Source organism: Heterocephalus glaber, unplaced genomic scaffold (genome assembly GCF_053883595.1).
Source record: "Heterocephalus glaber isolate CG9 unplaced genomic scaffold, H.glaber_assembly_v1.0 deba00000768, whole genome shotgun sequence".
Classification (NCBI taxonomy): Eukaryota; Metazoa; Chordata; class Mammalia; order Rodentia; family Bathyergidae; genus Heterocephalus; species Heterocephalus glaber.
Window position 1 is genome coordinate 14,154,839 of NW_028258162.1, and position 25,478 is coordinate 14,180,316.

At 37.5% G+C, this 25,478-nt stretch overlaps 1 protein-coding gene across 9 annotated transcripts in view; it reads left to right on the top strand.

The window, feature by feature from the left end:
- Window positions 1–25,478, top strand: part of Spag6 (sperm associated antigen 6) — a 65,132-nt gene that overhangs the window by 26,347 nt on the left and 13,307 nt on the right. For 4 of the 9 annotated variants that reach the window (XM_004859872.4, XM_004859875.4, XM_004859876.3 and 1 more), the window contains 4 exons: window positions 74–226; window positions 757–942; window positions 5,612–5,728; window positions 9,869–10,014. In XM_004859872.4, coding sequence (XP_004859929.1) covers window positions 74–226; window positions 757–942; window positions 5,612–5,728; window positions 9,869–10,014 — 602 coding nt within the window. Of the gene's footprint in view, window positions 1–73; window positions 227–756; window positions 943–5,611; window positions 5,729–9,868; window positions 10,015–13,620; window positions 14,569–25,478 lie in introns of those variants that run through there. The other 5 variants (XM_004859873.4, XM_087207267.1, XM_087207268.1 and 2 more) reach the window with 3 other exon arrangements.

Genomic DNA, 25,478 nt, shown 5'->3' on the forward strand with positions numbered 1-25,478 from the left:
CATAAGCATGCTAAGCTAAAGGTCATCTTATGCTTTCTGTGCTGATTATGTAGCTCTTGTTCTTGCCTCTTAGCTTTCACAGCTGGTCGTTAACGCAGGAGGGGTGGCCTCAGTGACTGACTGCATTGGGTCCTGCAGAGGGAACACACGGCTGCCTGGCATCATGATGCTCGGTTATGTGGCTGCTCATTCTGAGAACCTGGCCATGGCAGTGATCATTTCCAAGGTGAGTTCTTGCTTCATTTCTCCTGGTTATTGCAGTAAGGTGTTCTAATCCCCCTTGGATTATAAAATATAACTGGCTGGAGCAAAAGATTGATTCATTTCAAGTCTACTATTGTTCTCAGATTTTTAAATATTTGACAAAAAGGTAATCCCATTAAAGATTCTAAGTTAACTTTTTTTTAACAACGGAAAGTGAAACTTTTTAAGTTCCTAAACATTTTTAGTTTGTCACAGTGGAATATGGTTTTGCCTCATCTATGTCATCTGTAGTTTGGTGAAATGTACCCCTATCTGGTGGGAAATAGCTATTTTTAGTTAAGTCAGGTTGTCAAAGTAGATAATTAAGGTAATTTAGTTCTAGTCATTTTATTGACTTAAGAAATGACAGCCCCTGTGATGTGCTCATTTACTGCACCATTTAGGAAAAAAAGATCCAGGCTGAAATGATTTCTTCTAATGTTTGAGAGACAGGGAAGACTCTCTAATCCTGCTCCAGATTTATAAGCCTTGCTCTCTTGATCACTGCTGCAGGGTGTACCCCAGTTGTCAGTCTGCCTCTCAGAAGAGCCAGAGGATCATGTTAAGGCTGCCGCCGCCTGGGCCTTAGGACAGATTGGGCGGCACACTTCAGAACATGCACGGGCTGTCACGCATACTTTGCCAGTTCTGCTCTCTTTGTACATGTCAACAGAAAGTTCTGAGGATCTGCAAATGAAAGTAAGGGCAGTTTTATGAAGATTTATTAGATTTTGACTCATTTTAAAAATATATAATTTAAAATATTTAATTTCCTTATGGATAATATTCCTTTTATGAGTCCAGTAAAACAAATTTATTAGAACAATTAAAATTACTTACCATTGTCTCTAACCATGAGTGCTGTATTTTAAAGAAAGATCTGTAGGTGCAAAGTTGTTTATCAAATGAGTGTCTGATTATTGTATTCAACATTTGTGTTGTCCTAAAAAAAATTTCTGTTGTCCTATGAAATGGGAATTAAATAATAGGATTTTGGAGTTAGAGTTTGCTGAGACCTTTGCTACATTTTATATTCAAAAATAAATGAGTCCAAAATAATTTGAGGTGCTTAAATGTAAGCCATTGGAGTATTTCTGAAGCTATATAATTTACCTTTCATTTACCTCTCCTAACTCTGATCTTTTAATTATGTCTTGTGTTTATTCCTTAAAGTATTGTCCATAAGTAACAGTTTGAATAGGTATTTCATCAAAGAAGACATAAAAATGACCACTGATGCATGAAAAGATGTTCAACATCATTGGTCACTAGGGAAATATAAAGCAAAACTAGAATGGGTTATTCAAATCCCCAAGAATTCTGTTATTAATAAGAGACAGTAACAATTATTGACCACCATATAGAGAACCTTGAAACCTCTTACATTGCAAATGGGAATGTAAAATGTTGCAGTCATGTTGAAAAATATTTTAGCCATTTCTTAAAATAAAAACATAAATTTGTCATCATTACTCAACAGCCCTACTTCTAGATATGAAAAACTAAAACACTTGTGTTATGGCTTACATATGGATCTCTCCCCAAAGCCTCATGTTCTCATAGGTGGGGCTTTGGGAAATGGCTGGATCATGGGTGTGGGATACTATATTAGTCCTCTGAGTGGTTTGGGTGTGACTGAATGGATTTACTGAAGAAGGAAGTCCTGCCGTGGGTGTGAATGGCACCAACCAATTGCTTGTAGCCTGAGTGGAATAAAAAAGGAAAAGCAGAAGGAAGACTTCTGCTTCTGGCCTGCTTTGCTGTAACTCCTTTCTCTTCTGTCTGTCCTTTGCCATGCTGGCCTGCCTTAGAAACAGCCAGTTATGGGCTGAAACTTCTAAAAACTATAAGCTAAAATAAGATTTTCCTCCTTTAACTTGTAGATGTCAGGTATCTTGTCCCAGCAATGAGAAAGTAACTAAGACAATTTATCTATACAAAGACTTGTATATAAGTCTTCACAATGGCATAATTCATAAGAGCCCAAAGTAAAAACAGCTCCCATGTCCATCTACTGGTGAATGGATGAACAAAATGTGGTAATCTCTATAATACAATTCTATTTGACAGTAAAAAGAAACAGTATCAACACATGCTACATATGGATGGAACTCACAAACGTTGTACTTGGTAAAAGATTCTAAGTACAAACATTCACATATTGTATGATATAATTTATATGGATTGTCTAAAAAAGCCAAAATTATGACAGAAAGAGGAGTAGTAGCCTAGAGATTGTAGGGCTAAGTGAGAGGAGGAATACAGAGTTCTGGGCATGAGATTCTTTTTTGGGGTGATGAAAATGTTCTGAAATTAGGTTGTTGAGATGGATTGCATAATTCTGTAAATTTACTAAACATTGTATTTTGTACTTAAAATGAGTGAATTTATGAAATGTAAAATTATACCTCCAGTAAAACCATAAAAATATAATAAGTTCAAAAATAGATGTATATGTCTACAAGAAAGTCTTAATATTTCTTTCATGCTGGTTAATAAAATTGATTATTAATCATAACACACATTCCTATGCATGAAAACACAGTCATAAATTGAGTAATTTCTTCCAGATGAAGCATAGCAAAGTTCAGTGAATTTCCAGTATCAGACTCCTTTGTAGAGTTCTTGACTAATAACTTGACAATATGCCATAAATTTGAAACTAGTAGAGTAGGACTGCCTGCATGGTATAGTGACATGGCTTCTGATACACAGCTACTAGGCCTTGTCCCCAATGGCAGTTAAGTCTGTGGCTTGTGAAGGTCACTAAGACTTCAGATGGTTCACAAAGTTATGCTATAACCAGAGGTGTTGGGATTTGAGAGTTTAATTCCAAATTACACTAGTGACAAAGAGTTGGGCTGCATTTCTTACATTCCTTCTTTAGTTAATTTATGAAACAATGTTGGAGGACAAAGGCACCAAGAAATAAAGAGGTTAAAGATTGAAACTAGACCTGTATCTCTCACCATGCACTAAACGAAAATCAAAATGGATTAAAGATCTAAATATTAAAACAGAAATGCTGAACCGGCTGGAACAGAGGTTAGGTAGAACTCTTGAAGACATTGGGGTAGGAAAAGATTTTATGAACAAAACCTCAGTTGCCCATGAACTAGCACAATCAACAAGTGGGATCTCTTCTTACTAAAAAGCTTCTGCACAGCAAGAGAAATGACAAACAGTGTGAAGAGACAACCCACAATGTGGGAAAAAATCTTCGCCAACTGTCCCTCAGACAAAGGCCTACTATCTTGAATCTATAAAGAATTTTAAAAAAACAGACCTCCCAAATTTAAAGACCCAATCCAAAAATGGGCATCTGAAATGAACAGACACTTCTCACACAAAGAAGTAGAAATGAGAAATAAACATATGAATAAATGTTCAACATCACTGGTCATTTGAGAGATGCAGATGAAAACAATGCTGAGATTCCACCTCACCGTAGAAACAATGGCTGCTATCAAGAAATCAACCAATAACAAATGCTAGCAGGGCTGTGGGGAAAGAGGAACCCTTCTCTATTGCTGGTGGGAGTGCAGACTGGTGCAACCACTGTGGAAATCAGTATGGAGAAACCTCAAAGAGCTAGGGTTGGAGGTCCCATTTGACCCAGCTATTCCCCTGCTGGGGATCTTCACCATAGAATTCAAAGAATCATACCACAGTGATATATATGCACCCATGTTCATAGCAGCACACTTCGTAATAGCTAAAACTTGGAAGCAGCCCAAGTGCCCATCAACTGGAGACTGGATAAAGAAAATGTGTTTTGTTTTGTTTTGTTATAAAATGGAGTACTACTCAGCCATAAAAAATGAGAAATTAGAGACATTTATAGTTAAATGGGTGCACATTGAGGCCATACTCTTAAGTGAAATAAGTAGGACACACATGTGTAAATACCGTCTCTACTGTGAGAAACTGAAAGTGTAAATAAGGACTAAAAGGTAAAATAGATAATGTGAAATAGGAAGAAAAGGGGCAAAGGGGAAGGGGAAGTGGGAAGGGTGGGGGAAAGGAAAGAAGGGAATGGAATTAATATGAGAAAAGGAAAAAATGGAAACAAAGTCTTTGTAAATAGGGAAGGGTGGAGGGGTTGAAGGGAGGTCAGGGGAAGGGGGAAAAATAAGAACCAAGGGAGATTATGTAAAGGTGCAAATTTCCAATGATGAATGTCATTATATTGTATACCTAAAATGTACCAATAAAATTAATTTTTCAAAAATCCAAATAAATAAATGAGTAAACGAATGAAAAAAATGAGGTTATACCAGAATGCTCAATCGGGATTTCTAAAAAAATTTAAATTCAAGAGATTCTTTAAATTACAGCTCAAATGCGCTGAATGTTTTCACTTAAGACATTTATCTGTTATAAAATTTATGATATGAATTGATTTCAAGAGCATTGCTAAACATTGAGTAACAAGATCATAATCCCAGAAAACCATGTTGGCTAAGGCCTTGGAGAGAGTGTGGAATTCTAGTGGAAAATTCCTGTGGACAAACACAACTTGAAGCTTCTAAAGTGAAGGGGACAGCTTGTAATACAAAGAAACAAAATCACAAGTAGCCATGGCCTTAGAGCTGGCTGCAGGGAAGTGCTACACCTACAGTCAAATGAAGACCTTCTTCCCTGACCCTTGAGCAGGGTCCAGCACTACCTGGTGTCATGGGAAATGCGGAAGGTGCCAGAGGAGGGGTGGGAAAGCTATGGGTTCGCTATGCTTGGCTGTGGGGATCCACTCCACACTGTCAAGAGGATCTTTTCTGAACAGTGGAGTCGATCCTATCTGTTTTACTTCCACTCTAGAGTGGAGAAATTTCTACCCATAAGCCATGACAGCAATCTGCAGATGACACTGAGTAATGCGCACAGTAGACATTTCTGACTGCATGCACACAAGCCATGATATCTTTTGGAGCATACAGAATACCTGATAATGAAACTCTCCAGAAAAATAAGTTATTTTCTCATATTTGTTGATTGGAAGAAATAGGCTATATTAGTTAACTCGTAATTTCTTATGTACAGATTTTCATACTAGGATGTCAAGTATGTATTAAGTTACATTTTAGGACTTTATGCTTTATAATTTTAATTTCCTCATAGCTATTTTAAGAGCTCGGTAATACACCATACATTGTGAGGTTTAACATGAAACTAACTGGTGGGGTACTCTATGATAAAACCAATAAAAAATTAAAGTTTTCCAGAAAACTGTTTTTACAAGTGAACCGACTGCAGGTGAGACCAGCAAATTTGATTTTATTTTTAAATTCCAGGGATGTGAGACATGAATTCTTATCTGGCTTTCATTGATTACTCACTTTTGTGTGCTTTTTGCTTTATATTTCAATAGTGTAAAAAAGCCATAAAGGGCATCCTACCAAAATGCACCTACTTACCAGCCCTGGAGCCATTTCTGTACGGTGCTCCTCCAAATATTCTGAAGCATGTGCTGGGACAGTTCAGTAAGGTAAGATACGCACTCTCATCTTACTGCCCGAAAGAAGGGGAGGAAAATGAAAATTATTGTCACCTCGTGTTTGTCTGTTTTCTTTTTTCTGTTAGCTTGTTTTCTTCTGTAACATGGAGTTCTGGATTTTACTACTTAACTCTCATCAATCTATATCGACAAGTGTAACACAAGTAAAGTCTACATACAGATAAAACACTTCTTCCTCAATTGTATTTTCTTACGGCCTCTGTACTTTTTTTATGTTCCCAGGAAGCAAATTCTATGTCAATACTTGAAAACCTCCTAATACAAATACTTTATTGTGATAAAGTGACTTCTGGTGACTTTTCCAGTGTCTTTTAGTTCCACCCACCTGGAAGCCCAGCAATGCTCTTGACAAGAGAAAGCAAAGGGTCTCGAGCCCCGGAAATGTGGTTCACAAAGTCCGTGCACATTACTGGAGGTGCTGCCAGTCAGTCATTGGGGCACATTGACTTTCTTTTCTTCCTTAGATCCGTTCATTGGTGCATTTTAGGTATACCGGGTGTTTACATTCATCACTGGGTGCTTGTACCTGAACGTGATGTATCTGGGTTCTTATTTTTCCCCATTACCTGTGCGCCCTTCACCCCTCCATCCTTCCCTATTTACAAAGACTTTGTTTCCATTTTTTCCTTTTCTCGTAATTTTTCCTTTTCCTTCTTTCCTTTCCCCTGCCCCTCCCACTTCCCCTTCCCCTTTGCCCCTTTTCTTCCTATTTCACATTATCTATTATACCTTTTACTCCTTATTTACACTTTCAGTTTCTCACACTAGAGAAACTATTCGGTATTTCCACATGTGTGTCCTGTCCTATTTATTTCACTGAAGAGTATGGCCTGGATATGCATCCATTTAGCAATAAATGACTCTAGTTTCTCATTCTTTGTGGCTGAGTAGTACTTCATTTTATAAAAAAAAACCCACACATTTTCTTTATCCAGTCTCCAGTTGATGGGCACTTGGGTTGTTTCCAAAAAAAACCACAGACGTTTTCATGAACAGTTTCTAACCAGCAGAGCGGTCACATTTCTGACATCATTGCAGGTTGGCTGGTCGAAAGCATCGTAAGGTAGAAAGGTTGAGCTGCCAGAAGTGGGCACCACCAGCTCAGCTGACTACTGACAGACAGACAGACAGCAAGGCATGAAAGAGAACGATTGCGTTGAACATTCATGGACGGTCAGGCCGGTGACCCTGAGGTGTCAAGAACCAGTTAGACCATGTCCATATATTGGATTTGAAATAATGAAGCTGGTGAGGGTAGTGGATGCCTATAATCCCAGCACTCTGAGAGACTGCAGCAGGAGGGTCACAGATTCAGGCCTCACTTGGACAACCGAGTAAGAGCCTGTTTAGGAATGTTTAAAAAGGGCTGAAGATGTACTTAATGCACAGGATCTGGGCTTAATCCCCAATACTGAAAGAGAAAAAAACAGAAGAGAAAGAAAGGTGGAGAGAGAGGGAGAGGGAGAGAGGGAGAGGGAGAGGAGAGAGGGAGAGAGAGAGAGGGAGAGAGGGAGGGAGAGGAGAGAGGGAGGGAGAGGAGAGAGGGAGAGAGGGAGGGAGAGGAGGGAGAGAGAGAGAGAAAGAGGGAGGGAGGGAGGGAGAGGAGAGAGGGAGAGAGAAAGAGAGGGAGAGGGGAGAGGAGAGGGAGAGAGGGAGAGGAGAGAGGGAGAGAGAGAGGGAGAGAGAGGAGAGGGAGAGAGGGAGGGAGAGGAGAGAGGGAGAGGGAGAGAGAGAGGGAGAGAGGAGGGGGAGAGAGGGAGAGAGGGGAGAGAGGGAGGGAGAGGAAAGAGGGAGAGAGGAGAGGCAGAGAGGCAGAGGGAGAGAGGCAGAGGGAGAGAGGGAGAGGGAGAGGGAGAGAGGGAGAGGGAGAGAGGGAGAGAGGTCTGCACAAGTGGAAATGCTCACAGGTCAGGACTTGGGGTGCCTGGATCCCTAACTTAACAGCTCTGATTCCTAGATACAGTCTTGACCTCTAAACCTTAGTTTGGCTACCTGTAAAATGGGAAAAGTACTCATTTCATAGGCTCACTGTAAAGATTAAAAAGGACATTGTATGTTAAGAGTTTAGATCAATCCCAGGAATATATTAAATGCAAAAAATTAAGAGGTTGTTTTAAAGAAACAAAACATGCAAATGGTTAAGGCTAATTTTTTTAACAATAGAATTGGACAAATTTATTTGAATAGTCAGTTATAATGTTACATGAATGTGGTAGTGCAGTTTATACCCTACATTTGACAAATAGTAAACCCTAAATATGGGCCCCACATTTGAGTAGGCCCAGGGTAGGCACGCATCTGAAATACACTCTCCTCCTAGTCTTCAGCTCCCTGAGTGTTCTCCATGACCCTCAATCGCTTGGCTGACCCTCAAGCTCCACTGCTACTGGAAAACAGGTTTTCCATTGCCAAAGCCACCGCTGATCACAGTTCTGTGTTTTATGCACACGTCCTGTCTGCTTTCTTTCAAGAAAATAGTGAAACATTTTTTGTCTCTTAGCTATATGGTGTGTGGGAGATATAAACAAATAATGCAAAAAAGACTAAATTACTGCAAGGAGAAAATCAATGTTTTCCTTTTGTGTACTCTTGGTTGCTAGGTAAGAAAGTGGCTACCTAATTTGACTGTCTAAGAGGGAGAAGGGATATGGGCTGAGTGTATCATCTGTAGACAGAATCATCAGCTCTTAAAAAGGAGCAATTGACATTATTTTTGAAAGTTTCATTTTATAGTTTACCCTAATAATACTAGTTTTACTGAACTTACTATAAAAATAAACATTAATCATTTTTAAGAGTTCAAAATAATTCTTTCTAATTCCCCAAATAATTAAAAGAATCCTACCACAGCGATATATGTGCGCCCATGTTCATAGCAGCACAGGTTGTAATAGCTAAACCTTGGAAACAACCCAACTGCCCATCAACTGGAGACTGGATAAAGAAGATGTGTTTTGTTTTGTTTTGTTTTGTTTTTAACAAAATGGAGTACTAAGCCATAAGGAATAAGAAATTAGAGACATTTATAGCTAAATGGATGCACTCTTTAAGTGAAATAAATAGGACACACATGTGTAAATACCGAATAGTTTCTCTGGTGTGAGAAACTGAAAGTGTAAATAAGGATCAAAATGTATAATAGATAATGTGAAATAGGAAGAAAAGGGGCAAAGGGGAAGGGGAAGTGGGAGGGGTAGAGGATAGGATAGAAGGGAATGAAATTAATATGAGAAAAGGAAAAAATGGAAACAAAGTCTCTGTAAATAGGGAGGGATGGAGGGGTTGATGGGAGGGCAGGGGAAGGGGGAAAAATGAGAACCAAGAGAGACTATGTAGAGGTACAGATTTCCAATGATGAATGCCATTATATTGTATACCTAAAATGTACCAGTAAAATTAATTTTTAAAAAGGAATATAAAAAAAGGAGTTCAAAATAAGTAAAAAACCAGTGGGATTTGTGGAAGTTAGCCATTGTCAAATAAAGGTCATAATGTATATCATTACTTTTATAAATGTGCCTTAGAGAATATTTGAAGAATTTTCTACTTTCTTAAATGGTTCTTAAGGAGGTAACACTGGAGTTAAGTTAAACAAAGAATAGGTATTAACGAGGCAAAAGAGAGGAAGTTTGTGGCAGCTGTGAAGGCATCCTAGGGACAGGAGACAGCACAGGCACAGGCAAGAAGTGGCCCATCATGCACGCTTTGATGTTATTGATGCAAAGTTTAAGATGGAGGCTGGTGGTAGGAGCCTGAGGTATTTGGGAGCTGGGTGGCAAAGGACCCATTGTACTGTGTGAAGGAGCTTGCCCTTAATTTAGTAGGTGGTGGGTGGGCAGACCTGCAGTGGGAGTAACTTTACATTTTACATCCCGCATGGGTCTCCTTTGCTTGCGTTCATTGCCCCATTCCATCTCCATAACATAAAAAGTCCATGTATTTCTACAAAGAATGCATTGCACCTCCATCACCAGCAGATTTGGCCTCATGTTTTGGGTTTATTGGACATAAATTTTTATCTATATTTTCTCAGGTAAATTATTGCTTTTAACTAGCTATAATCCAACATGGAAAAGAAAACCTGACATTTTTATTGCTTCACTCTTCAAGGTGCTGCCACATGATAGCAAAGCTCGTCGACTTTTTGTAACAAGTGGTGGACTTAAAAAAGTTCAAGAGATACAAGCAGATCCTGGTTCTCTCCTTCAAGAATACATCAACAGTATTAACAACTGTTACCCAGAGGAAGTAGTAAGGTAGGAAAATGCAGTTTGAGGAGGTCAGTAGCAAATGTAGTGTCTGGGCTTTCAAATCTGGATTGCATAGCCACTGTGACATCATGTGAACTTCAAAGTACTCTGTGAGGCCATGTGCATCTTTATTTCTAGCTTGATCTCCTTTTCTGCTTGCAAATTAAATTCAATAATTATGTTCTCATTAACATGCATTTGCAAATCAATCTGGAATATCATTTGAGACATGTCTGTACTAAAATATGCTTTACCAAAGAATACCCCAATACAGAGTTCAAATTAAGTTAACAATTTAAAAATTATGAATACCTGACTTAGAAGAGGCCTGTACGTTCTGATTTTCATAGATCCCTGCATATCGCTTTTCTCAGGCTCACATTCACATTAATGGAAGTATTATAAGTAGAAAAGAGATACTGCATAATGAAAGTTACTCTCTAAATGCAAAAAATGAATATTTTATGATAGGCAAGTAACCGTACAGTAATCTGGCAGGAAGTAACATGACAAAAATTTCCGAGATTTTTTTTTGCAGCGCCGAGGAGCCCAGAGACGCACATATGCTGGGTAAGGGCTGTCCCACTAAACCACGTCCCCAGCTCAGATGAGTCTTTAAAATGTAAATGGAGTCATTTTGCAGAACATGAAGTATAAGCCAAACTGAAGATTCACTTCTTGTAAGGCTAGAGAAGTATTTTATTAACCCCTCCTCAAAAGCAAAGTTACCAAGAAAAAATTAAAAATGTTAAAACTACTGAGTCTTGAAAATGCCCACAAAGCATGTAAATAAAAGGCATATTTACTTATATTTTTCTAATCTTACATTTGTTTTTCTTCTCAATAATATTAGAAAATGTAAATTTGTTATTAAAATTTGTGTTATATATAAATTACAACTTTTATCTGTTTATCATTCCTATTTGATATCAGAGGTTTTTAAAAAACTAATTAATTTATCTGCTTTGGGTTTTGAGCCCTCACTGCCTAGTTCAGGCCGGCCTGGAACTTGAGGTCCCTCCGGAGTGCTGGGATTCCAGGTGTATGCCGCTGTGTCCCGCTTAGAAGCTTTAACAGGATACTGATTTTAAAAGCACACAGCTGTATATGTGAATGGAAATCATTTTATTCTTAAAAATAGTTTTGTGCTTAACCAAAGGACTGATACACAGGAGGAATTCACTCCAATAAATATTTCTTCATGATTTTTATTAGTACACGTTTTTGTTATATAATGGTTGCATTCACTGTGAGGAATTTGTACGTGAACATAACACATCTTAATTTTTTTTCATTTTCTTCCCTTCCCCCTCTCCTCCTTCCATTTCTTGGTCATTTTTCCTTCTTCAAAAGATTGTTTTATTTTCCTCTTTTGGAACTCGTTTCATTTTTCTTTCTCTAGTTACGCATTATGAAGTAAATAAAATTTAATTTTACACAAATACTGGAGAAACTGTAGCAGTGCTTAGCCACTTTCAGTTTTCACTATTTGTTTGATGACAAAATACATATTAAGCAACTTTTAATTTATTTTGCAGAAATAAATGATTAAATAAGATTATTCTGGTTAGATTCAAATTGACTCTAGCAAAATAAAGTACTGTTACTAAGGGAGAATGCCACACTTTCCCGATGAGAAGCTACTTTTGAATTCCTTAGCACCAGACAGACTCTAGTTGGAATGGGGCTTTCTGACCCTCAATGGACAACTTGATGTATTTATTTGTCCATCTGCGTTCTGAAATGCAAACGTCTGTACGCATTTATGGGAAGTTAGATTGTGCTGAGCATATCTGTATTCTGACCGTGAGGGTGAGGGAGGGAAGCAGAGAGCACATTTTCTTTTTGCGGGGATCCTAGAGACCATGAAGTCTCTGAGGCCTTAGGGGAAAAAGGTAAGGCAATGGCAGTTCGCTTGGAAATGAGCCAGGTAAAGCTGCAAGATTTATTGGTAGATCCTAGCTGATTTATTGGGGCTGCTATTTTAAATCAACAGTCCCCAGTAGGGATATATGTAATATGCATGCAATGTGTGTAATTTCACATTTTCTGGTAGCCATGGTTTAAAAAGTAAAATGAATTAGGATAAATAAAATGTAATGATTTTAAAAATCCAGTGTATCCAAATATTATAATTTCAGCTTGTAATCAACATAACATTTATCAATGCTATTAATGATATCACTTCCCGTACATCTTAAATGATTACATAAGATTATTTCACTGGGTATATTTGACCTATATTTAGATTATATAAAATTTACAGTTGAAAAAGTAGACTCATAAGTTATTTCAAACACAGCAAACATTTTTTAGTAACTGATTTGGAGGTTGGTTTTAAAATTTTAATTGAATATAAAAATTTAGTTTCTCAAACACACTTGACGTATTTTCTAGTGTCAACCTCAGGACTTAAATGGCATGATTTTTGAAGATTTAAAAAAAATCTACCTGTTGCATTTATATAAAAAATACTTGTCTCATGTCTGACACATTTATAAGGCCTAGACAGGTGTGCGAGGCTTTAAAATTTAACTCAGACTGAGGGAGAAACAGTTGTGAATTCCTCAGTGTGAAATATTATGAAGAAACACCCTGTTGACAGTCAGTCTTTTCAAGGGCAGCAGACCTTTTGAGGAGAAATAGTCTTTAGCTTTTTATACACGTATGTATGTTCTAGTCAACAATGACTGTGTATCAGCACACTACTGTTTGGCCTACTTTGATAAATAACAGAAAAAATCAGTGTAATACACACTAGGAGTTTTCAAATCAAGAATGTACATAGAAATAGATAAAGGACAAAGTGGGTCCCTAACACTAGAATTTATCTAGGAAAAACTTTTTCGAGGGGCTTATTATAACTACCTTAGGTTTTCAAATCCATTTCTTATGTATTTTAGAATGCCTGCCAAGTATTATTCGACAGGTTTTTATATGCATGCGAGTTATTTTCATGGCATAGCAAACATCCTACAGTGCATTATTGATCAGTGTATTCAATACTTTCCTACTAAATCTTTCATAAAATGATTAGTTTGTAAGTATAAATTTCTAGTGCTATGTATGTACAAGAACCAATGAAAATGCTTAATTTCCTAGGTTTATATAATGCTAATATTTGCAAGCTGCTTATTAGATTTTTAATATGAAGTTTTGTTTTTAATGGATGACCAGATCTGATTAAAGCATAGACTGAAAAATGATTTGTGAGGGAAGCAGAATGCAGACGTTGACTAGCGATGATAAGTGTGTGGTCTAACTTTTGAAAAAAGTCTATTAGTTATGACTTTTAAAGCAGCATTAGTCACTTGATGTGGTAAAAATAAAGTCTCTGCAATAAGGTGCTGTCACAGGGTTGAAGTCTGGCGTGGAAACTGTCCCCTTTGCCGTGACATTTATGTCCTGTAGACCATTGGCTCAGCACAGTGCTGTGGGCTGCTTCTCTCTTCCTCGAGAGTCTCTGCATAAAGCATTCCTGGAATCTAGCTGTCCAGGGTCCATGCGAGGCCTCACTCATAGTATTATTTCACATCAGTTCCTTACATAGACTCTTCTGGCCAACTGTGCTGAATCTTGAATGAGAATCTAAAGGCAGATTTTCTTTTCCAGGTATTATTCCCCTGGGTACTCAGACACACTTCTGCAGAGAGTGGACAGCTACCAGCCTCTTACCAATTAAGCAGAGTCATCTTCTTATACTACAATTCACGGCGAAGTTTCATGAGTAACATTTGCTAAAATTCTTTAAAAATATTTGAATTAAATACATTCTAAATTTATTCAGTGTGAAATACCTTTAGATACAATATTTTCAAAGTTTGTGTAACACTTTAAAAATTCTATATTGAATATGTGAGGAACTGTTCATAATCATTTGCATGCATAGGATTTGTTCACAAGGTAGATTTTAAATAGATGATAAAGTTTTTAAAGACATGCTATTCTTCTACTAAAAATCAGAGGGAGAGAGAGAGAGAGAGAGAGAGAGAGGGAGGTCTCCAACTAGATAAAGGAAAGAGATGATGTTCAAAACCTTTATTCTAGCCAGAAGGGACAGTTCAAAGAGGACTGGAACACAGCGCCCTTGAAGGAGACTCTGATGTTGGGGACATGAATGCATTAGCCTGGCACATAGAATCTCCTGTCAGGCTTAACCTGTCAGGTTTTCCTAGGAATTTAGGACAGAGTTCCTCTTCACCACAAGTCTTTGAAGTTCTCCTTTCAGCCTGCCTAAAATGTTCCTTACATTTCATGGGGCTGCAGAGGGTAGAAGTCATTATTAGGCATTCTGCTCTTACACACATGCTCTCTGACCTCATGGAAAGGTTTCTCATTCACCATGAATAAACAGGGAAGCTGGCCTGTAAGGTGAGTCCGCAGTATTCCCTTGTCCTGGGCTGTTCATACTCCGAAATTTCAAAAGTCACATTTTTGGGGATTTAAGAAATAATTTGAAAAGAGTATCATGAAGCTCAGACTTTGCACCTGTTTTCACCCAGAAGGATATAAAGGGGTAGGCTAACGGAGATCACAATAAAATTTTAAATAAAAATAACATTAGAATTGTCCTTTTTATTTTTCTTATCTGGTGTTTTTCTGACCTTGGGGAATCTGTGATCAGATTTAGGAGGCTTGGTTACTTGGTGTGTGTGTCTTTTGAGCTAAACAAAGGACACTTTGTCCTTTGTTATGGGACTTGAGATGGAGGCCTGAAGAGGAGGCCAGGGGTAATCTGCAGAGCCATCAGTGGGTGCAGTCTGGCTTTGTTTTTAGGGTTCCTTCTGCAACTCTTTAGTTTTTTTTGGATTAAATTCTTTTATTGGTACAATGTAGGTATACAACACAATTACATTTCTCATTGGGAATTGTACCTTTACATAATGCATCTTGGTTCTTATTTTTTCCCCATTCCTAGCCCTCCCTTCACGCCCTTCAACCTTCCCTATTTACAAGGACTTTATTTCCATTTTTTCCATTTCTCATCATTTTTCCTTTCCCTTCTTTCCTTTCCCCTGCCCCTCCCACTACCCCTACCCCTTTGGACCTTTTCTTCCTATTTTGCATTATCAATTATTCATTCTAATCATTGGTACATTTTAGGTATACAATATAATGACATTCATCATTGGAAATTTGCACCTTTACATAGTCTCTCTTGGTTCTTATTTTTCACCCTTGCCCAGCCCTCCCTTCAACCCCTCCAGTCCTCCCTATTTGCAAAGATTTTGTTCCTATTTTTCCATTTTCTCATATTAATCCCATTCCCTTCTATCCTTTCCCCTAGCCCTCCCACTTCCTTCCCCTTTGCCCCTTTTCTTCCTATTTCACATTACCTATTATACATTTAGTCCTTATTTACACTTTCAGTTTCTCACTCCAGAGAAACTATTTGGTATTTACACATGTGTGTCCTATTTATTTCACTTAAGAGTATTGCCTCAATATGCATCCACTTAGCTATAAATGTCTCTAATTTCTCATTTTTTATGGCTGAGTAGTACTCCATTTTATTAAAAAATCCACATTTTCTTTATCCATTCTCCAGTTGATGGGCATTTGGGCTGTTCCCAAGTTTTAGCTATAACAAACTGTGCTGCTATAAACATGGGCGCATATATATCACTGTGGTATGATTCTTTTAAATCTTTGGGGAAGATCCCCAGCAGTGGAATAGCAGGGTCAAATGGGACTTCCAGTCCTAGTTCTTTGAGATATCTCCATACTGATTTCCACAGTGCTTGCACCAGTCTACACTCCCACCAGCAGTGGAGCAGGGCTCCTCTTTCCCCACAACCCCACCAGCATTTGTTATTGGTTGATTTCATGATAGCAGCCATTCTTTCTGGAGTGAAGTGGAATCTCGGCATTGTTTTCATTGCAACTCTTTATTTTTATTTTTCCTCGAAAGGAACCTACCTATTTATTTTTGGCATTTGTCCGGGTTTGCCTCTATCATTTTTTCCAAAGAGTACATGGTTTTATTGTGTCTTTTAAAACTTCACCATAGCCAAGATTGACAGTGGTTTCATTTTTGTTTGTTTGTTTACTTTGGGGCTGGGGATAAAGCCTAGGGCTGTTCGTGCTAAGCCATGCTGCAACTGAGCTACATCCCCATCTCTGATTTCATTTTTTTATACTTACTTGGGCCTCTTTTTTGGCTTTTTGGCAGCAGTTTCTTTGACTCATTGAATATAAGAAAATGTAATTTTTCTTCCCCATTTTATATATTTCTTTGCTTCCTGCCTGTCCAGTTTGTTTTATGAGCGTTTGTCAGGGTCAAGCCTCTCGGGAGGGAAGGGGAGCCTGGGAAGGGTCCATTTATTCCCCAATAAAGAAAGGATGCAAAGCCAAGATCCATGAAAGCAGCAGGAGCAGGTGAGCCAGAGCTAAAGCGAGAGCTGCTTGTCTTTTCCTTCAGCTCTTATTCATTATCAGACATACGAAGACATACCGAGATAGGCTATGTTGTACATGCATGGATGATCATGCTAAATCATGCTTGCATAACTGTGTCCCATTATTTGCATGCCCCTGACAGTGGGGTTGTGTCCTTTTAGGTATCTTTAGGTGTCCCCAGGCTTTGAGTCTATCAGCAGTGGTTCCCCACAGCATTTTAACAATCTGAAAGTAAAAGTAGTTTTCATCTTTATTGATTTTTTTTCTTAGATGCTGTGTTGGTAATGATAGAAACTAGTGTGCCTAGATTAAAACATCCTCAGATATTATTGGAATGGTGAATTTCTCTTACTGTGTTTGTGGCATTATACTTTGTTCTTGAGGTTTTTCACTTCATACATTCTTTCATGTTTATCAAATAGTGCTAAACCAAGATAGTCATATTTAATAGTGTGCAGCTGGGTGTTTATAATTTCATTGTATTCAATTTGGAAGTTTTATGCTCTGAAATATTTCTTAACATAAATTGTATTGCATTTACTAGTTGGTTCTTAACTATTGCATTTACCAGTTGGTTAAGAGAGTTTGGAAGCATACTTTTTGAAAACATTTTTTTTTTAATGGTACTGGGAGTTGAACCCAGGGCCTTTGCACTGAGCTACATCCTCAGCCCTTTTTTATCTTTTATTTTGAGACAGGGTCTTGCTAAGTTACCAGCTTGCCCACAGTGGGTTCCAATGTGTGATCCTCCTGCTTCAGCTTCCCAGAGTACTAGGATGATAGATACACACTGCTGCACCTTGTGAAAAGTCTAAGTTTTTGAAAAATACATGGATTTAAAAAATAAAATCTTTTTCATTTATGTTAGAACAAGAATAGTGTCTCTCATTTATATTCTCTGACATTTTCATCTCTGTGAATTTTGTCAATTCCTGAACTCTGTGCAGACAAACCTCTTCCCACTGCTCTTATCCTCTGCAGATTATTTAAAATGAAACTATTATTAGGGGCCCTCACTTACATGAACAACTGTTTTAAGGTTTCAATTCAGGAAGAACCTGATTGAACTTTATTTTTACAGACTTAGCCAGTTCACCTGCTATGGGACCAGGTGAAATGAATGATATCTGAAAAAAAAAAAGGTGTGGAAATCCTGGGTTCTAGTCACAAGTCTGTTTAAGTAGTAAGGGTGTTAATACTTGCTCAATTTACTCAAATATGCTTTTGAAATTACCTGCAATGGTGCATGTAACAGTTGCATACAAACCTAACATGTGGTTTATGGGAAGTCTGAGAGTCGATGACAAGTTACACATTATGGCCAGCAACTGTGCAGTACCTCACCAGGTCCCACACTCTATAAATGGAACTTAAACAGGTGATTCATGATAAGGAACAACTGAGTTTCCTGCCATCCTGGAGGTTTCTAACATAAACACATTTGCTCAGACACAGGGACTGGAATTGGCACAAGACACTGACCAGAAAACAAGCATATTTAATTTAGCATGTAGAAACAAAGGACACCCTCATATTTACACGACACTGACCTGTTTCTCTAACACTTTTCTCTCAAAAATGACAGATTTGCTTGTTTCTTTTTTTTTAAATTTTATTTTATTGGTACATTTTAGGTATTCAATATAATGACATTCATCATTGGAAATTTGCAATTTTAAATAATCTCTCTTGGTTCTTATTTTTCCCCTTCCCCTGACCTTCAACCCCTCCACCCCTCCTTATTTACCAAGGCTTTGTTTCCATTTTTTCTTTTTCTCATATTAATTCCATTCCCTTCTTTCCTTTGCCCTATCCTTCCCACTTCCCCTTCCCCCTTACCCCTTTTCTTCCTATTTCACATTATCTATTATACCTTTTAGTCCTTATTTACACTTTCAGCTTCCCACACTAGAGAAACTATTCGGTATTTACACATGTGTGTCCTATTTATTTCACTTGAGAGTATCACCTCAATGGACATCCATTTAGCTATAAATGTTTCTAATTTCTCATTTTTTATGGCTGAGTAGTACTCCATTTTATAAAAAACCAAAACACATTTTCTTTATCCAGTCTCCAGTTGATGGGCACTTGGGCTGCTTCCAAGTTTTAGCTATTACAAACTGTGCTGCTATGAACATGGGTGTACATATATCACTGTGGTATGATTCTTTGAATTCTTTGGGGAAGATCCCCAGCAGAGGAATACCTGGGTCAAATGGGACTTCCAGTCCTACTTCTTTGAGGTATCTCCATACTGATTTCCACAGTGGTTGCACCAGTCTGTACTCCCACCAGCAGTGGAGCAGGGTTCCTCTTTCCCCACAGCCCCACCAGCATTTGTTATTGGTTGATTTCATGATAGCAGTCATTCTTTCTGGAGTGAAGTGTAATCTCAGCATTGTTTTCATTTGCATCTCTCAAATGACCAGTGATGAACGCTTTTTCATATGTTTATTTGCTATTTCTACTTTGTCTGAGAAATGTCTGTTTATTTCAGATGCTCATTTTTGGATTGGGTCTTTAAATTGGGGAGGTCTGATTTTTTTAAGTTCTTTATAGGTTTTAGATAGTAGACCTTTGAGGGACAGCTGGTGAAGATTTTTTCCCACATTGTGGATTGTCTCTTCACACTGTTGGTGCTTTCTCTTGCTGTGCAGAAGCTTTTTAGTAAGAAGAGATCCCACTTGTTGATTGTGCTAGTTCATGGGCAACTGAGGTTTTGTTCATAAAATCTTTCCTTCGCCAATGTCTTCAAGAGTTCTACATAACCTCTGTTCCAGCCAGTTCAGCGTTTCTATTTTAATATTTAGATCTTTAATCCATTTCAATTTTAATTTAGTACAAGGTAAGAGATAGAGGTCTAGTTTTAATCTTTGGCAAGTTGAAGCCCAGTTTTTCCAGCACCATTTATTAAAGAGGCTATCTTTCCTCTAGTGAGAATGTTTGGCTCCTTTGTTGAAGATGAGATGGCTGAGTGTGTCTGGAGTTGTTTCTGCATCTTCTAATCTGTTTCACTGGTCCTCAATTCTGTTTCTTTGCCAGTACCATGCTGTTTTTATCACAGTAGCTTTGTAGTATAGTTTGAAGTTGGAGGTTGTGATACCCCCTGCCATGTCTCTGTTACCTAGAATTGCTTTTGCTATTCTGGATCTCTTCTTGCTCTAAATGAATTTTTGGATTGTTTTCTCAAGGTCCATGAAGTATGGTGCTAGGATTTCAATTGGAATTGCTTTGAATCTATATAGCAGTTTTGGAAGTATGGCCATTTTCACTATGTTGATTCTTCCTACCCAGGAGCAGGGGATGTCTGTCCATTTTCTGATGTCATCTTCAATCACTCTTTTCAAAGTGCTATAGTTTTCAGAGAAGAGGTCTTTGATTCCTTGTGTTAGGTTGATTCCTAGGAATTTCCATTTTTTGGATGCTGTTGTGAAAGGAATTGTTTGCCCTAGTTCTCGCTCAGTGAGTCTGTTGTTCATGTAGAGGAAAGCTACTGATTTTTGTGTGTTGACCTTGTATCCAGGTACTCTACTGAATTTGGCTATTAAGTCTAAAAGACTTTTGATGGAGTTCTTGGGGTCTCCTATATAGAGTATCATGTCATCTGCAAATAATGACAATTTGACTTCTTCATTTCCTATTTTTATTCCTTTTATTTCTTTCTCTTGTCTAATTGCTGTGGCTAGTGTTCCCAAAACTATATTGAACAGGAGTTGTGATAGTGGATATCCTTGTCTTGTTCCTGATGTTAGTGTGAATGATTTCAGTTTTTGACCATTTAGTATGATATTGGCTGTTGGTTTTTCATAGATGGCTTCGATAAGGTTGAGGTAGAGACCATTTATTCCAATTTTTTGTAGGGTTTTTTTTTATCATAAATGCGTGTTGGATTTTGTCAAGTGCTTTTTCTGCATCTCTTGAGATGATCATGTAGTTTTTGTCCTTGGCTCTATTGACATAGTGTATTACATTTATTGATTTGCATATCTTGAACCATCCCAGCATCACTGGGATGAATCCCACTTGGTCAAGGTGTATGATCTTCTTGATGATCTTCTGCATTCTGTTTGCCAGTATCTTATTCAGGATTTTTGCATCTATGTTCATTAGTGAGATTGGCTTATAGTTCTCTTTTTCAGTTGGGTCTTTCTCTGCTTTGGGGATCAAGGTGATGCTTGGTTCCAGGAATGAATTTGGGAGTATTGCTTCCCTTTCAATTTTGTTGAAGAGCTTAAACTGTAGTGGCAGTAGTTCCTCTCTAAATGTCTTGTAGAATTCAACGGTGAAGCCATCAGGACCCAGGCTTTTCTTGGTAATTTTTTAGTTATGTTTTCAATTTCATTGATATTGGGTTGTTTAGAATCTTTAGATCTTCTTCATTCAACTTTGGTAGTTCATACATGTCTAGGAATCTGTCCATTTCTTCTGTGTTTTCCATCTTATTGGCATATAGGTTCTGGAAGTAGGTATTGATGATCCTCTGGATTTCTGCTGAGTCCATTTTAATTTCACTCTTTTCATTCCTAATTGCATGGATTTGGGGCTTTTCTTTCCTTTTTCTGATAAGGTTGGCTAAGGGTTTGTCAATTTTGTTTATTCTTTCGAAGAACCAACTCTTGGCTTCATTGATTTTTTTGTATCATTCCCTTAGTCTCTATTGAATTGATTTCTGCTCAGATCTTTACAATTTCCTCCCTTGTATGAGCTTTGGATGTATCCTGCTCTTCTTTTTCTAGAAGATTGAAGTTCAATATTAGGTTGTTTAATTGGGCTTGCTCTATTTTCCTAATATACATATTCACTGCTATGAATTTCCCTCATAAGACTGCTTTCATTGTATCCCATACATTCCAGTATGTTGTATTGTCATTGTCATTTAATTGAAGGAATTGCCTGATTTCCTCTTTAATTTTTTCTGTGACCTATTGGTTATTTAGAAGTGTGTTGTTCAATTTCCATGTGTTTATAAAATTTTTGTGGTTTCTTTTGCTATTGATCTCCAATTTCATTGCACTATGGTCTGACAATATACAGGGGATAACTTCGGTTCCTTTGTACTTCCTTAAACATGTTCTATGAGTGAATATGTGGTCTACTTTGGAGAACAACCCATGTGCAGCTGAGAAGAATGTGTATTCTGATTTTGTGGGGTGGAACACTCTGTAAACATCTGTTAAGTTGATTTGTTCAAGAGTTCAATTGAGTTCTAGTATTTCATTACTTTTCACCTAGTTGATCTATTTGTGATAATGGGGTATTTTGGTCCCCCACTACTATTGTATTAGTGGTTATGTGATTTTTCTTGTCTGTTAGTATTTGTATTATATAGTTGGGTGCACTATCGTTTGGTGCATATATATTTATGATTATCATCTCTTCCTCTTGGATTGTTCCCTTTACTAGGAAGTAGTGTCCTTCTTTGTCTCTCTTAATAAGTTTTGCTTTGAAATCCACTTGATCTGCAAAGAGGATAGCTACTCCTGCTTTTTTTTTCATTCCTGTCGCATGCAGTATTGTTTTCCACCCTTTAATTTTCAATCTATGAGTTTCTTTTTGAATTGTGTGTTTCTTGTATGCAGCATATTGTTGGATCTTGGTTCTTAACCATTTTGCCAGTCTATTTCTTTTGATTGATGAATTGAGACCATTAACATTAGTGGTTATAACTGATACTTATTGACTTATCATTCTCATGACTTTTTCATTTTGTTGGATTCTCTCCCTTTGCATTTAATTTCTTGTTGTGCCTGCTGGATTCATTCTGCTGGGATTCCTGGGGTTGTGATCCTTGTCTTTTCCTAGGACAGTGTCTAAAATTTTTTAGAGTGCTGGTTTGGTATTCATGAAGTTCCTATTGTGCTCTTTGTCATGAAAGTATTTTATTTCTCCATCAATTTTGAAAGATAGTTTTGCAGGGTACATCAATCTGGGTTGGAGGCTCTTTTCCTTTAGGCCTTGAAATACTTCACTCCAAAGTCTTCTTGCCTTGAAGGTTGCGTTGAGAAATCTGCTGTGATTCTGATGGGCTTTCCTTTGGGTATGATTTGTTTCTTTTCTCTGACTGCTTGTAGAATTTTGTTCTTCTGTTGGATTTCTGGAATCTTAACAATTATATACCTATGTGTAGATTTTTTTTTTTTTAGTCAAGGCTAGTTGGAGTCCTATATGCCTCATTTATCTGTATGTCAAGTTCTTTTCCCCTGCTTGGGAAGTTTTCTGCCATCACTTCTGTGAACAGTTTTTTTATGTCATCTGCACTCGCTCCTGTTTCTTCATTGACTCCGATCAATCTTATGTTATTCTTCTTTGCATCATCTAGCAGCTGCTGGATTGATTTCTCATGGTCCCTTACAATTTTAAAGCAATTTTTCTTTTCCCGGTTACTAATTGCATTCTTTTCTTCTATATCTGAAATTCTGTCCTCACATTGGCTCATTCTGCTGTGTAGACTTTTGATGGAGTTTTTAATCTCCTGGAAATCTGCTTGCATCTGTTTTATGGATTCCATTTGTTTCCTATGTTGGGATTCCATCATGTTCCTCAGCTCTTCTCTAGATTTATTAATCATGTCTTGCACTATGAGCACAGTCTCTGCTGTTACGTGAGAAATTATTTCTGATTTCATTTTTTCCAGATTCTTTTTTGTTGCCAGTTCAGGGAGTCCAGTTGGTTGAGTATCAGAGGGTTCCATCTCGTTTTCCCTTAGGGTCACTCTAGGTGATATGGACATCTGGTTTTGAGACTTGTTTACTTGTCTTCTCATTTTGACGTGGGTGGGGCAGTGGTGCTGGTGCCCACGTGGCTCACCTCCTGTGTACTGGGAGAGGTGCTTCAGTGGCCCCGAAGCCTCCTCCTCTGGTGCTTGTTGCTAATTTTGACTTGAGGTCCTGCTTTTAACATAAACTCTGACCTTAAATTTCTGAGCAAGGCCATCTCCAAGATGTCAAGTTGAGAAACTAAACCTTCCAAAAAATCAAGAGTTTTCTGTTGTGCTTTCAAACAGCCAACCCTTTGATCAAGACAGTACTAAGCAATTACTGAGGCTTATTTTTCTACAAAATTCACTGTTTAGGAAGTGTTTATTTGTAGCTATTCTGTTTCTTTCAGATTTGAAGAGAACCAAATAACCATTTTACTTGTAACTATTGCGTTTATTAGTTGGTTGAGTTTGGAGTTTTAAAATTAGGTTTGTCTATACACTTAGTTTTGTAGAAATATGAATAGTTGTTTTTTAAGAGAACTTGGAGCCCGTAAAGTTGGACACATTCAGTGATACAGCTTTAAAGAATGGATACTATTTTTGTATTAATAATTAGTCCTTTAAAAACTTTAGACAATATGAAAAAAAAAAAAAGAAAAGAAAAAAGAACACTTCAACTCTCACAACCCAGAAAAGAATTGTCAGTGACTCTTTAGGAAAATATGTAGCCTCAGTGATTAAGTTAGGGATTAAGATATTTATAACTGGATTCCTTTTATTAATGATTGCCATGTGTTCTAAAGTAGATTTCAAACAGTGCTGGATCGAGAATATTAAGATATCTTTCTTGTCAGGTGGTTTGGTATAGATATTTATACATTTGAAAAGCCTATCACTTTTCCATGTATATAGAATTTATGGTAATGTACTCTCTAAAATTTATACTAAAATATAAAGTGTATACATTAGCAATGGTAAACGTTTATTCAAAATATTTTTGACTATAAAAAATTCCAATTCTGAGAACTATTGTAACCTATATCAAGCTCTTCATTTTCCATAGATACATAGTATAAGTCATGCAAATATCATTTTAGCATTAAGGAGAATGTCTGTAGGCGCCCACCACCACCTTTTTTTATTCACTCTCAGGTATGATCTTTTTTCTGAAAGCAGTGAAATGTGCCCAGTTTAGCCCCTAGGGACACAGCTCACCATGGTAAGTACATAGTAAAAATGGTAGATTAGACTGAGAGGGCTTCTGGGGGCCTGGCTGAGTTAAGCAGAAGAGCTCTGATTGTGATCAAGTCTCTTCCGGTTCTACTGTAGCCCTTAGTTTTCTGAAATATCACCATGTAATATGGATGAGAACAGACTAGTGCTGAAGAGACCCACACTGTAACTCCAAAACTATAACACTTTGGCCTTGGGCAAGTTACTAGCAGCACCCAATTCATAGGATCCTGAGGGTTAAGTGAAGATAGCATACAGGCTTGGCATATATTTAAGCAGTACCACAATTAGCCTATTTGATTCTCTTATTTCCATCAGCAGGATTATTGTAAGTCTTATATTATTAAGACACTTTGCTGCCATCTGGTGGAAATTTCTCTATAAATATGTAAACTCAGGCTGTCTAGTATGTAAACAGTGCTGCCCAATAAGTGCTGATGTTCTTGTAGATGTTCTTGTAGAGTACACAACCTACACAACTGTGCGTGTAAGTGCTCAATAAATTGTATTTAATGCTCTCCTTTTCACTTTTGTAAAAATGTGGTTTTGACAAAAATTCCAGAAAACAGTGCTATTTTATAAATTTATTTAGAAAAATCAAAAAGTGAAAATTAATTACAATTAAAAGTCAGCATTTTGTTACAAAGCCTGGGAACATTTGTATTCCTGGCTTTCCCTTATTTCCCACTTCCCCACCTGTAAAGTTTGTTCTACAAGAAAGCTTATAATTTAAGTTAGCAGATACTAATTAAGCCATTGCTCTTGCATTTTTATACACTAAATGCAAGACCAAATAGATGACATACTTATGTGTTCAAAAACAAAGCAAATTTTGGAAAAATCATTTAGATTTTTTAAATTGGACCAGATATATGGTACTAATAATATACCATTATTCCAAGACATCTTATCTGTGGAAATCAACTTTGCTGGGCTCTATTCACTTTTCTTAGAACCTGTGCTGAGATTCATGGCAAGTGACTCTCTTGTTTAGATGGATAATTGCAGTACCCTTTTCCTCAAAAAGGGAAAAACTTGGCTCATTTTCATACCTAGCTCCACAACTGTGGAGAAGACTAACACTGGGTAAGGGAACACTTTTCCAGGACACAGAATTTACCACTCTGGCAAAGAC